Genomic DNA, 13760 nt, shown 5'->3' on the forward strand with positions numbered 1-13760 from the left:
ACTGATTGGCCAACGTGTTGAAGTAGGGCGGGCTTTGCATAAACGGCGATTGACACTCCAAATTGAAGTCGCATTTACGTGACTACTGAACTGAGGTGTGGTGTAGAGAATTGGGAAACAACGCTTACTAAAAGCTAAATTACCCCCCAAATCCCCATAGATTGTACGTAATGAAACACTGTATCGCAAATTAAATTAAAGACACTCCCATAATTTAAGAAATTTTTCAAATGAAAGCTTTCAAACAACAAAGATTGTAGTGAAGCTGCATTTGATTTCCTTCTGCCTGATATGCTTCACCCTGAAATAGTATCTGTTCAACTGTTTCAAATGACAAAACCGACAAGACTCGGAATCATGTGTTCCAAAAAAGATAGAAGAAATACTCAATCGTACAATATACAATTCTCAGTCCTTTCAATATAATCCCCCCCCCTTATTGTTTTATCCCTTTTCCAATAAACCAAACTGTGATGTACTCTGCAAAGTTGTCTCCTCCCATGCCCATTATCTCAGCAGACCTGCAATTCTTACCCACACCAGCCCCTTAACTTCTGCTTTGCTCAGTGGAAGGTCTTTATCCACAGTTGAAATTTGAACAGCTGTTGTAACTAAAGCTCTAAGTGCAAGAATCCATAACAAGTGGACAGAGAAACTAATACTCTCTGTATGAAATAATGTTTGATCAATTTCCAATAGTAAATCTGACCGACTGCTAGAGTAACCTGTTTAAGACTCATTAAATCCGAAAAGGCATTGAACACTTTACATAGTCAAATTTCCTCCACCCACTGTAATTCTATTTTATATACTGATAAATGATTGGTAAGTTGTTTATTTATCGTTACCTGTAGTTCAGGCACAACAAACAGCTACATCAACATTCATAGTTGACCTATACTTTGATTCTTCTGTAAGAATGGTAACAGATCATGATAATTTTGCTTCATAAACTGAGAACCAACAGACTCTCAGGCATAACAGAATGCTTTGACTTTATTAAACTGTGTAACCTGAGACCAACTAGTCATAGGGAGAAGATGGTGTTTCAGAGAACGTGACAGTGAGCATTTGCGTAATCCAACAATCCCATTTTCCCAGCGTGATAAGATCCCAACCTCCTAAAACTAAAAACACTCTTCCTGTGATTCTCCCAACAGTTCTCTTACACAACTGCAACAGGATGATCATTTCATTGTCCAGTCAACTTAATCCAGTGTGTTAACATTAACTGCAATCTCCACAATTGATTAGATTAGATTGGATTAGATCAACTTTATTGCCATTGTGCCGAGTACAGATGCAAAGCCAATGGGATGCAGTTAACATCTGACCAGAAATGCAAAGAAGTGTTATTTTCAAAATAGCTGCAAATAAAAAAGTGCTACAGCACACAAATATAACAGTACTGAGACAGTACAACATGGATGTAATACTGCTTAGCGCTGAGATGAGAGGTTCAGCAGTGTCACAGCCTCAGGGAAGAAGGTCTTCCTGTGTCTGCTGGTGCGGGAGTGGAGGCTCCTGGAGCGCCTACCGGATGGGAGGAGAGTAAAAAGTCCATAGTTAGGGTGAGATGCATCTTTGATAATGCTTTTCACTCTGCCCAGGCAGCGTTTATGGTAGATGTTCTCAACGGTGAGCAATTGGGTGCCGATAATCCGCTGGGCAGTTTTCACCACACGCTGGAGTGCTTTGCGGTCCGAAACGGTACAACTGCCATACGACACTAAGATACATTCGGTGATTATGCTCTCAATGGTACAGTGGTAAAAGTCCATCAGTATCCTGGGACAGAGGTGAGCTTTCTTGATGCTCCACAGGAAATAAAGGCGCTGTTGCGCCTTTTTCATCAGGATGGCGGAGTTCAGGGACCAGGTGAGATCCTCGGAAATGTGGACACCAAGCAATTTTAAGCTTGATACACGGTCCATTACAGTTCCGTTGATGTAGATGGGGATGTGAGTGTGACTCTTAGCATGCCTGGAGTCCACAATTATCTCCTTGGTCTCCTGGGTGTTAAGGGCCAGATTGTTGTCGGCACACCATGAGGCCATGTGCTGGACCTCGTCTCTGTAGCCCGTCTCGTCATCCCCTCTGATCAGGCCAACCACCGTGGTGTCATCTGTGAAGTCGATTATGGAGTTAGAACCATGTAGAGGAACGCAGTCATAGGTTTCAGTCGAAGCAAGCAGCTGGGAAGAAGAGAGTGAAGAAATCGGGTAAAAAAAAGTCATTTTTTTTAAACACTGCTCGGGGAGAAGGGTCTGCACTGCGCAGGCGCGTGACGTAGCGTGCCAAGGTTTAAAAGCAGACCACCATATACAACGGCCATCGCCGGAGTGGACTGAGTCAGAGTGGGACGGCTTTGGCTCAACAGGCTTCGGCAAGAACAGGCAGAGGCCGGGGTAGGTTCTGGCAAGTTTCTTTGTTCAGATTGTTGGAGTAGAGAGAATGGCAGGCAGGATGTTGGAATGCTCCTCTTGCAGGATGTGGGAAGTCAGGGAGCCCTCTGGTGTCCCGGACAACGACACCTGCAAGAAGTGCATCCAGCTGCAGCTCCTAACAAACCATGTTAGGGAACTGGAGCAGGAGCTGGATACCTGCGGATCATTCAGGACAATGAGGAGAGTAGAGATAGTAGCTACAGAGAGGTAGTTACGCCTAAGGAGCAGAGGACAGGAAATTGGGTCACTATGAGGCGAGGGAAGAGGAAAGGGCAGGCAGAGCAGGGTTCCCCTGTGGCCATTCCCCTCAACAACAAGTACACCGCATTGGATACTGTTGGGGGGGATGACTTACCTGGGACTAGCTGCAGTAGCCGGATCTGTGGCACTGAGTCTGGCTCTGCAGTGCAGAAGGGAGGGTGGAAAAAGAGGACAGCGGTAGTGATAGGGGACTCGATAGTTAGCGGTGCAGATAGGAGGTTCTGTGGTCGTGACAGAGAATCCAGGATGGCTTGTTACCTCCCGGGTGCCAGGGTCAAGGATGTCTCTCATCGCTTGCATGACATTCCGAAGTGGGAGGGTGATCAGCCAAATGTTGTGGTGCACATCGGTACCAATGACATAGCAAGGAAGAGTGAGGAGGTCCTGGAGAGTGAGTATGGAGAGCTTGGTAGGAAGTTGAAAAGCAGGAGCTCAAGGGTGGTAATCTCAGGATTGCTACCTGTGCTACGTGCCAGTGAGGGTAGGAATAGGATGCTCTGGAGGATGAACAAGTGGCTAAGGAAATGATGTAGGGGGCAGGGTTTCAGATTTCAGGATCATTGGGACCTCTTCTGGGGCAAGTGGGACCTGTACAAGAGAGACGGGTTACACTTGAACTACAGGGGGACCAATATCCTTTCAGGGAGGTTTGTTAGTGCTTTTGGGGAGGCTTTAAACTAGATTTGCAGGGGGATAGGAACGAGAGTGCCAGAGCTGACAGTGTGGCTGGGGTGAAAATAAATGTTAAAAGTTCAAGCAAATCCGCTAATAGAAAGGTTGTGAATGGTGGTAAAAATATTCTGAGGTGTATATATTTCAATGCTAGGAGTATTGCGGGGAAGGTGGATGAGTTGAGGGCATGGATTAACACATGGAATTATGATGTTATAGCAATTAGTGAAACTTGGCTACAGGAGGGGCAGGACTGGCAGCTTAATATTCCAGGGTTCCAATGTTTCAGATGTGATCGAGGCAGAGGAATGAACGGTGGGGGAGTGGCATTGTTTGTTCGGGAAAATATTACAGCAGTGCTCTGGCAGGACAGATTAGAGGGCTTGTCTACTGAGTCCTTATGGGTGGAGCTGAGAAACAGGAAAGGTATGGCCAGATTAGGGGGATTGTATTACAGACCACCCAATAGTCAACGAGAATTAAAAGAGCAAATCTGCAGAGAGATAGCAGACAACTGCAGGAAACATAAAGTTGTGGTGGTAGGGGATTTTAATTTTCCATACATTGATTGGGACTCCCATACTTTTAGGGGTCTAGATAGTTTAGAGTTTGTAAAATATGTTCAGGAAAGTTTTCCAAATCAGTATATAGAGGAACCAACTAGAGGGGATGCATTATTGGATCTCCTGTCAGGAAACGAGTTAGGATAGGTGACGGAAGTCTGTGCAGGGGAGAGGTTTGGTTCCAGTGATCATAACACCATTAGTTTCAACTTGATCATGGACAAGGATAGATCTGGTCCTAGTGTTGAGGTTCTGAACTGGAAGAAGGCCAAATTTGAAGAAATGAGAAAGGATCGAAAAAGTGTGGATTGGGACAGGTTGTTCTCTGGCAAGGATGTGATTGGTAGGTGGGAAGCCTTAAAAGGAGAAATTTTGAGAGTGCAGAGTTTGTATGTTCCTGTCAGGATTAAAAGCAAAATGAATAGGAATAAGGAACGTTGGTTGTCAAGGGATATTGCAACTCTGATAAAGAAGAAGAGGGAGTTGTATGACATGTATAGGAAACAGGGAGTAAATAAGGTGCTTGAGGAGTATAAGAAGTGCAAGAAAATACTTAAGAAAGAAATCAGGAGGGCTAAAAGAAGACATGAAGTCGCCTTGGCAGTCAAAGTGAAGGATAATCCAAAGAGCTTTTACAGGTATATTAAGAGCAAAAGGATTGTAAGGGATAAAATTGGTCCTCTTGAAGATCAGAGTGGTCTTTTATGTGTGGAACCAAAGGAAATGGGGGAGATCTTAAATCGCTTTTTTGCGTCTGTATTTACTAAGGAAGCTGGCATTAAGGGAAACAAGTAGTGAGATCATGGAAACTGTACAGATTGAAAAGGTGGAGGTGCTTGCTGTCTTGAGGAAAATTAAAGTGGATAAATCCCCGGGACCTGACAGGGTGTTCCCTTGGACTTTGAAGGAGACTAGTGTTGAGATTGCAGGGGCCCTGGCAGAAATATTTAAAATGTCGCTGTCTACAGGTGAGGTGCCGGAGGATTGGAGAGTGGCTCATGTTGTTCCGTTGTTTAAAAAAGGATCGAAAAGTAATCCGGGAAATTATAGGCCGGTGAGTTTAACGTCAGTAGTAGGTAAGTTATTGGAAGGAGTACTCAGAGACAGAATCTACAAGCATTTGGATAGACAGGGACTTATTAGGGAGAGTCAACATGGCTTTGTGCGTGGTAGGTCATGTTTGACCAATCTATTGGTGTTTTTCAAGGAGGTTACCAGGAAAGTGGATGAAGGGAAGGCAGTGGATATTCTCTACATGGACTTCAGTAAGGCCTTTGACAAGGTCCCGCATGGGAGGTTAGTTAGGAAAATTCAGTCGCTAGGTCTACATGGAGAGGTGGTAAATTGGATTAGACATTTGGCTCAATGGAAGAAGCCAAAGAGTGGTAGTAGAGAATTGCTTCTCCGAGTGGAGGCCTGTGACTAGTGGTGTGCCACAGGGATCAGTGCTGGGTCCATTGTTATTTGTCACCTATATCAATAATCTGGATGATAATGTGGTAAATTGGATCAGCAAATTTGCTGATGATTCAAAGATTGGAGGTGTAGTAGACAGTGAGGAAGGTTTTCAGAGCCTGCAGAGGGACTTGGAACAGCTGGAAAAATGGGCTGAAAAATGGCAGATGGAGCTTAATACAGACAAGTGTGAGGTATTGCATGTTGGAAGGACAAACCGAGGTAGAACATACAGGGTTAATGGTAAGGCACTGAGGAGTACAGTAGAACAGAGGGATCTGGGAATACAGATACAAAATTCCCTAAAAGTGGCGTCACAGGTAGATAGGGTCATAAAGAGAGCTTTTGGTACATTGGCATTTATTAATCAAATTATTGAGTATAAGAGCTGGAATGTTATGATGAGGTTGTATAAGGCATTGGTGAGGCCGAATCTGGAGTATTGTGTTCAGTTTTGGTCACCAATTTACAGAAGGATATAAATAAGGTTGAAAGAGTGCAGAGAAGGTTTACAAGGATGTTGCCGGGACTTGAGAAAGTCAGTTACAGAGAAAGGTTGAATAGGTTAGGACTTTATTCCCTGGAGCGTAGAAGAATGAGGGGAGATTTGATAGAGGTGTATAAAATTATGATGGGTATAGATAGAGTGAATGCAAGCAGGCTTTTTCCACTGAGGCACAGGGAGAAAAAAAACAGAGGAGATGGGTTAAGGGTGAGGGGGGAAAAGTTTAAAGGGAACATTATTGGGGGGGCTTCTTCACACAGAGAGTGGTGGGAGTATGGAATGAGCTGCCAGACGAGGTGGTAAATGCGGGTTCTTTTTTAACATTTAAGAATTTTTTGGATAGATACACAGATGGGAGGTGTATGGAGGGATGTGGTCCATGTGCAGGTCAGTGGGACTAGGCAGAAAATGGTTTGGCACAGCCAAGAAGGGCCAAAAGGCCTGTTTCTGTGCTGTAGCTTTTCTATGGTTTCTATTTGTCGGAGCTGTTGGGGAAGGTGTAAACTAACTTGGCAGGACAGGGTGGGAATCGGAGTGAAAAGACTCAGATTAAGATGGATGGTAAAAAAGTAAAAGCAGCGTGCAGTCAGACTGTCAGGAAGGGCAGGCAGGTGTTGGGACTTAGATGTAGCCAACAAATCATTAGGGATGCAAAATCAGAAAGGACAGCAAATACAGTACTCAAGGTGTTGTATCTAAATGCGCGTAGTATAGGAAATAAGGTGGATGATCTTGTTGTTGCAATATTACAGATTGCCCGGTGTATGTTGTGGCCATCACTGAATGGTGGCTGAAGGATGGTTATAGTTGGGAGCAGAATGTCTCAGTTTACACATTATATTGGAACATTGGCAGAGGGGGTGATGTGGCTCTACCGGTAAAGAATGACAACAAATCAGTGGAAAATGAGACATGGAGTCAGAAGATGTTGAATCATTGTAGATTGAGTTAAGAAACTGCAAGGTTAAAAGGACATTGATGGCAGATATATACAGGCCCCCCAACAAAGCAAAGGTTAGTGGGAAGGTAGACAATTGGAACAGTTTTAAAAACCTACAGAGAGCAATTAAAAAATAATTAGAAGGGAAAAGATGAAATCTGAAACCAAACTAGCAAATGATAACAAAGTGGATAGGAAGAGTTTTCTCAAGTATGTTAAAAACAAAAGAGAAATGACAGTGGACATAGGACCGCTAGAAAATGAGGCAGGAGAAATAATAACAGGGGACAAGGAGATGGCTGATGAACTAAATGAGTATTTTCTGTCAGTTTTCACTATGGAAGACACTAGCAGTGTGCCTGATGTTGTAATGTGTGAAGGAAGAGAAGTGGGTGCAGTTGCTGTTTCAAGAGAAAAGCTGCTCAAAAAGCTGAAAGACCTAAAGGTACGTAAGTCTCCCGGACCAGAGGAACTGCACCCTAGGGTTCTGAAAGAGGTAGCACCAGAGATTGTTGTGGAATTAGAAGTGATCTCTCAAAAATCAATGGACTCTGGCATGGTGCCAGAGGACTGGAAAATTGCACATGTTACTCCACTCTTCAAGACAGGAGGAAGGCAGCAGAAAGGAAATTATAGACCAGTTAGCCTGGCCTCAGTGGTTGGGAAGATGTTAGAGTCAATTGTTAAGGATGAGCTGATAGAGTACTTGGTGACACAGGACAAGATGGTACAAAGTCAGAATGGTTTCCTTCAGGGAAAATCTTACCTGACAAAACTGTTGGAATTCTTTAAGGAGATTACAAGTAGGATAGATAAAGGGGATGCAGTGGATGTTGTGTATTGGGACTTCCAGAAGGCCTTTGACAAGGTGCCACACATGAGGCTGCTTACCAAGTTAAGAGCCTATGGTATAACAGTAAAGTTACTAACATGGTTGGAGCATTGGCTGATTGGTAGGAGGCAGCAAGTGGGAATGAAAAGATCAGTTTCTGGTTGGCTGCCAGTGACTAGTGGTGCTCCGCAGGGGTCGGTTTTGAGACCACTTATTTTATTCTGTATATTAATGATTTAGATGATGGAATAGATGGCTTTGTTTCCAAGTTTGCAGATGACACGAAGATTGGTGGAGGGGCTGGTACTGTTGAGGAATCAGGTAGGGTGCAGAAGGACTTAGACAGATTGGGAGAATGGGCAAGAACATGACAAATTAAATACAATGTTGTAAAATACCTGGTCAGGCACTTTGGTGGTAGAAATAAACGTGTGGAATATTATCTAAATGGGGATAAAATCCAAGAATCTGAGCTGCACTTGGACTTGGGAGTCCTTGTGCAGAACACCCTGAAGGTTAACTTGCAGGTTGAGTTGGTTCGGTGATGAGGAAGGCAAATGCCATCTGAGCATTCATTTCAAGAGGTCTAGAATACTAGAGCAAGGAGGTGATGCTGAGGATTTATAAGGCACTGGTGAGGCCTCACCTTGAGTATTGTGAACATTTTTGGCCCCCTCATCTGAGAAAAGATGTGCTGGCATTGGAGAAGGTCCAGAGGAGGTTCACAAGGATGATTCCAGGAATGAAAGGGTTATCATACGAGGAATGTTTGATGGTTCTGGGTCTGTACTTGCGGGAATTCAGAAGGATGAGGTGTGGGGGGGGATCTCATTGAAACCTTTAGAATGTTGAAAGGCCAAGACAGTAGATATAGAAAGGATGTTTCCCATGCTGGGAGTGTCCAGGACAAGAGGGCACAGCCTCAGAATAGAGGGGCACCCTTTCAAAACAGAGATGCGAAGAAATTTCTTTCAGCAAAGGGTGGTGAATTTGTGGAATTTGTTGCCACATGAAGCTGTGAAGGCCAGGTCGTTGGGTGTATTTAATGCAGAGATTGACAGCTTCTTGTTTGGACATGACAGCAAAGGTTACAGACAGAAGGCCAGGTTCTGGGATTGAGGAGGAGATTTTAAAAAAGGATCAGCCATGATTGAATGGTGGAGCAGACTCGATGGGCCAAATGGCCTAATTTTGCTCTTGTGTCTTATGGTTCTTATACTGTACCTGGACTTTCAGAGAGCCTTTGATAAAGTTCCACATAGGAGATTAGTGGGCAAAATTAGGGCACATGGTATTGGGGGCAGAGTACTGACATGGATTGAAAATTGGCTGGCTGACAGAAAACAACTAGTAGCGATTAACGGGTCCCTTTCGGAATGGCAGGCGGTGACCAGTGGGGTACTGCAGGGTTCAGTGCTGGGACTGCAGCTGTTCACAATATATATTAATGATTTAGATGAGGGAATTAAAAGTAACATTAGCAAATTTTCCGATGACACAAAGCTGGGTGGCAGTGTGAAATGTGAGGAGGATGTTATGAGAATGCAAGGTGATTTGGACAGGCTGGGTGAGTGGGCAGATGCAGTTTAATGTGGATAAATGTGAGGTTATCCACTTTGGTGGTAAGAACGGGAAGGCAGATTATTATCTAAATGGAGTCAAGTTAGGAAAAGGGGAAGCACAACGAGATCGAGGTGTTCTTGTACATCAGTCACTGAAAGCAAGCATGCAAGTACAGCAGGCAGTGAAGAAAGCTAATGGCATGCTCTCCTTCATAACAAGGGGAATTGAGTATAAGAGCAAAGAGGTCCTTCTGCAGCTGTACAGGGCCCCAGTGAGACCACACCTGGAGTACTATGTACAGTTTTGGTCTCCAAATTTGAGGAAGGACATTCTTGCTATTGAGGGAGTGCAGCGTGGGTTCACAAGGTTAATTCCCGGGATGCCGGGACTGTCATATGTTGAAAGATTGGAGCGACTGGGCTTGTATTCTCTGGAATTTAGAAAGCTGAGAGGGGATCTTATTGAAACATATACGATTATTAAGGGATTGGATACGCTGCAGGCAGGAAGCATGTTCCCGCTGATGGGTGAGTCCAGAACCAAGAGGCCACGGATTAAGAATTAGGGGTAGGCCATTTAGAACGGAGTTGAGGACAAACTTTTTCACCCAGAGAGTTGTGGATAAATGGAATGCTCTGCCCCAGAAGGCCAAGTCTCTGGATGCTTTCAAAAAAGAGATGGATAGAGCTCTTAAAGATAGTGGAATCAAAGGTTATGGGGATAAGGTAGGAACTGGATACCGATAGTGGATGATCAGCCATGATCACAGTGAATGGCGGTGCTGACTCGAAGGGCCGAATGGCCTACTCCTGCAGCTATTGTCTAATGGACTATTTTCTAAATGGAGAGAAAATTCAAAAACTGAGATGCAAAGGGATTTGGGAGTCCCTGTGCAGGACTCCCTGAAGGTTAATTTGCAGGAGGCTGTGGTGAGGAAGGCATATGTGTTGTCACCATTCACTTGAAGAGGACGAGACTACAAATGCAAAGATGTAATGTTGAGTCTTTATAAAGCACTGGTGAGGCTCACTTGGAGTACTGAGAGCAGTTTTGTGTCCCTTATCTTGGAAAGGGTGAGCTGAAACTGGAAAGGGTTCAAATGCGGTTCATGAAAATGATTCCAGGATTAAATGGCTTGTTATATGAAAATTGCTCGATGGCTCTGGGCCTGAATTCACTGGAATTCAGAAGACTGAAGGGTACCCTAATTGAAACCTATTGAATACTGAAGGACTGTGATGGAGTGAATGTGGAGAAGGTGTTTCCTCTGGTGGGCGGGTCGAAGACCAGAGGACATAGCCTCAATATAGAGGGGTTCCTTTTGGAGCGGAGATGAGGAGGAATTTCTGTAGCAGAGAGAACTGAATCTGTGGAAATCTTTGCCCAAGGCAGCTTGGGAGGCCAAGTCATTATGTATATTGAAGACAGAGGTTGATTGATTTTTGATTGGTCAGGGCATGACGGGATACGGGGTGGAGGGTGCGGCAGGAGATACTGTAGCTGCAGACAGGAAAAATTGATCAGTCATGATGAAATGGTTAAACAGACATGATAGGGAAAATGGTCTCATGGTCTAATACAAGAATAAAGATCTCCTCTGAAGGTATGTGGGGTCCTGTTGAGGGCCAACATGGAACACTGTGCACAGGTCTGGTCTCCTTTTCAGAGACAGTCTATGGGATAAAGGGAATGAAGGATTTTCCCAGATTGATTTCAGGGATGTGGTAGTGTCCTCAGGGAGATTACACTGACTGGGCCTGTCTCAAAACTAGAGAAATGAGAGGTGGTCTGACTGAGACAGACACAGTTTCACAGGGTTTTGACAGGGTGCGGAGAAATTTCCTCACTCAGATTGTGGTGAATATTTGGAATTTTCTTCACAAGTTTTCTAAATTCAAAAAGCCAAATTTAAGGGCTCTGCGATGCTGGGAACGTTGCAGGAAAGTGGCGCTGAGGTCAAAGATCGGGTGTATTCTGAGGTAAGGGTAGGACAGGCGCAACGGGCCGAATGGCCACGCCTGCTCCTGTTTCTTATTTTCTAAAGCACGAGTTTACCTTTGTGCCTTGTTTTCCTTTGGATTTCAGCCATTCGGATTGCACAGGGGAGCGGTGAGAGCTCCGGAGATCAATCGGCAGCCGCTGCGGGGCAGCTCCCGTCTCCCAGCAGCAGGGGACGAGTCCAGACAACAGGCCCCGATCCTCGGCGGGGAAAGGCCGGGCGCCCTCCGTGTAGCTGAAACATATCACGGAATCTCCGTCAGTCTCTTCAGCTCTGCCTTCGAAAGGATTCAGGACCCGCCGGTGTTGCAGCCGAAACCCGAGGCGCAGCTCCCAGTCTCCGGCCTCACTCGGTCCCGGTTCCAGACTCCGGCCCGCTTCCAGCGCTCAGCGTCCCGCCCACTGACACCCCTCAGCCACTGAGAACATCCTTCTCCCAGCAGTGATCGCTGAATGGCTGAGAGTTTGTCAGAGAACGGGCTGCTACTGGGAGCTGGAGATGTCAGTCTCAGTTCGTTTTCAGAATCAAAGGAAGTTCCCCGAAACTCAAATTTAAAAGTAAATTTTATTATCCGAGTACATATAAATCACCACGTACAACCCCAAGAATCATTTTCCTGCAGACATACTTAGAAAAAGTATAGAATAGTAACCACAGCAAAATCAGGCAGCGAAAGATCAACCAGAGTGCTGAAGGTAACAAACTGTGAAAATGCAAATATAAATAAATATCGATAAATAACGAGAACATGAAATAACCTCAGCGTCTGCTGATGGATCTCTGGAGCTCTCACCGCTCCCCTGTGCAATCCGACAGGCTGAAGGCCAAGGGAGAACAAGACGCAAAGGTAAACTCGTGCTTTAGAAAATAAGAAACAGGAGCAGGCGTTGCCATTCGGCCCCTTGTGCTGTTCTGCCCCTCACTCAGAACATGGCTGATCTTTGACCTCAGCGCCACTTTCCTTCAACGTTCCGAACTTCGCCGAGCCCCGAAATTTGTCGTTTGAATTTAGAATCCTTGCGGAGAAAATTCAAAAGATTCACCGCGCTCTGTGTGAGGAAATTTCTCCGCATCTCAGTCCTACTGAGGTGACTTCGGATTTTGAGTCTGTGACCCCTGGTTTCACACCCCAGCCGGGGAGAAACATCATTCCTACCCCTACCCTGTAAATACCCTGTGAGACTGTGTCTGTCTCAGTCAGGAAGCTTCTCCATGTGAACCTTGTGATAATGATGTTGGTTACAGTTTTTTCAGACCAGCAGCTTTGACCACAAAAACATCAGACAGTGGTCAGCACGGAATGTCCTGCAGTTACTGCAGGAGAAGGACTGGATGGACACAGTGGAGTGGTTCCCTGAGCAGACAGTCCAGACCATCTGGCAGAATACCTCATCACCAGATCTCACCAACAGGCACCAAGACCTTACCTGTCTGGCGGCGAGAGGGGCCTCCCTTTCTGATCCTTGCTGCGTGCCCGGAGATCACTCCCACAGCGCGCTGCCCCGAGATTACTGCAGTGGAGACGAGACGGTCACTCAGCTCTTTGCGGACTGTGGGCTGGTGAAGATGTGTGGAGAAAGATGCAAGGGCCTGTGTCACAGCAGCTGCGTGACAGAAGGGTCACTGATCTTCGGGCTGTTCCCTGGACACACAGAAAGACGGACATCAAGTGCTGCTGGCAGATCATCATCTTGGTGGAAGACCCCCAAAGCCTGTTGGTCTGTCATCACATCGAGATGTCCGTAGAGCTGATGTTCCCAACCTGGGGTCCACGGTTAATGACATTGATCCATGGCATGGAAAATGTTGGGAACCCCTGTCGTACAGGAATGTTGCCGACCGGCACTTTCCAGGCTGCAGGGACACCATTGAAACTACAGGGTCCCCCTGCTCCTGGACAGGGAGGGGCCGGGTTGGCTGAGGAAGCTTCTCAATTATTGTCGTAGTGAAACACCCCGGGGGCACATGAGCGACAACAGTCCTATCGGTTTTATCGAATGTAAAATAGCACTAAATACCCCACTGACAAAGAATGTAAAATCACTGGGTAAAGGCACTGCACGATTTATCCCTGTGAATATCTATATGGACTTTAGTCACCATAATAATATTCAACTTCTGGGCTGAGTCAGGGAGACCGGGCCTTCCATTGGAGCCGGGATGGACATGCGTTAAATCACGAAGTTTCTCTCACGAAGGGCTGTTGAAATCAGGATGTTACCGAAAAAATAATGTTTTGCTCCCTGTGACGTAGAATGTCCGGTCCTGTGCTTTTTTCCCCCTGTAGTCACAGGTCGGTCATTACCACTTCATCTGTCTCCTCAAAGCACAATATGCTCTCCATAACCCCATTTTCATGGCATTAACTAATTTAATAGTTGCTTTCAATATTTGCCACCGTTTTGCACCCAAGCCTTACTCTCTTTAGACCTGGAGAAACAATAAAAAGGAGCTGCTGGAATTACTCATCAGGTCAGGCATTTCGGGTTGAGACAGTCCAGATGAAGGATCCCGACCCGGAAA

General features: G+C 45.5%; 1 protein-coding gene across 1 annotated transcript; it reads right to left on the reverse strand.

Moving 5' to 3' along the window:
- Positions 1-1250: 1250 nt before the first annotated feature.
- LOC140185032 (uncharacterized) lies at positions 1251-13718 on the reverse strand. The gene is made up of 3 exons (XM_072238256.1): positions 13703-13718; positions 11294-11622; positions 1251-2195 (listed from the first exon to the last, which is right to left on the reverse strand). The coding sequence occupies exons 1-3, from the start codon at positions 13716-13718 to the stop codon at positions 1440-1442; spliced, it is 1101 nt and encodes a 366-aa protein (XP_072094357.1). The 3' UTR covers positions 1251-1439.
- Between the last annotated feature and the right edge of the window lie 42 nt (positions 13719-13760).

The sequence above is a fragment of the Mobula birostris genome, chromosome 20, assembly GCF_030028105.1.
Source record: "Mobula birostris isolate sMobBir1 chromosome 20, sMobBir1.hap1, whole genome shotgun sequence".
Taxonomy (NCBI): Eukaryota; Metazoa; Chordata; class Chondrichthyes; order Myliobatiformes; family Myliobatidae; genus Mobula; species Mobula birostris.

Coding starts and splice junctions, on each gene's coding strand:
- LOC140185032 (XM_072238256.1), bottom strand. Junction 2,196..11,293: donor AAGGAAAACAAGGCACAAAG/GTAAACTCGTGC, acceptor TCTTCTTCCCAG/CTGCTTGCTTCGACTGAAAC.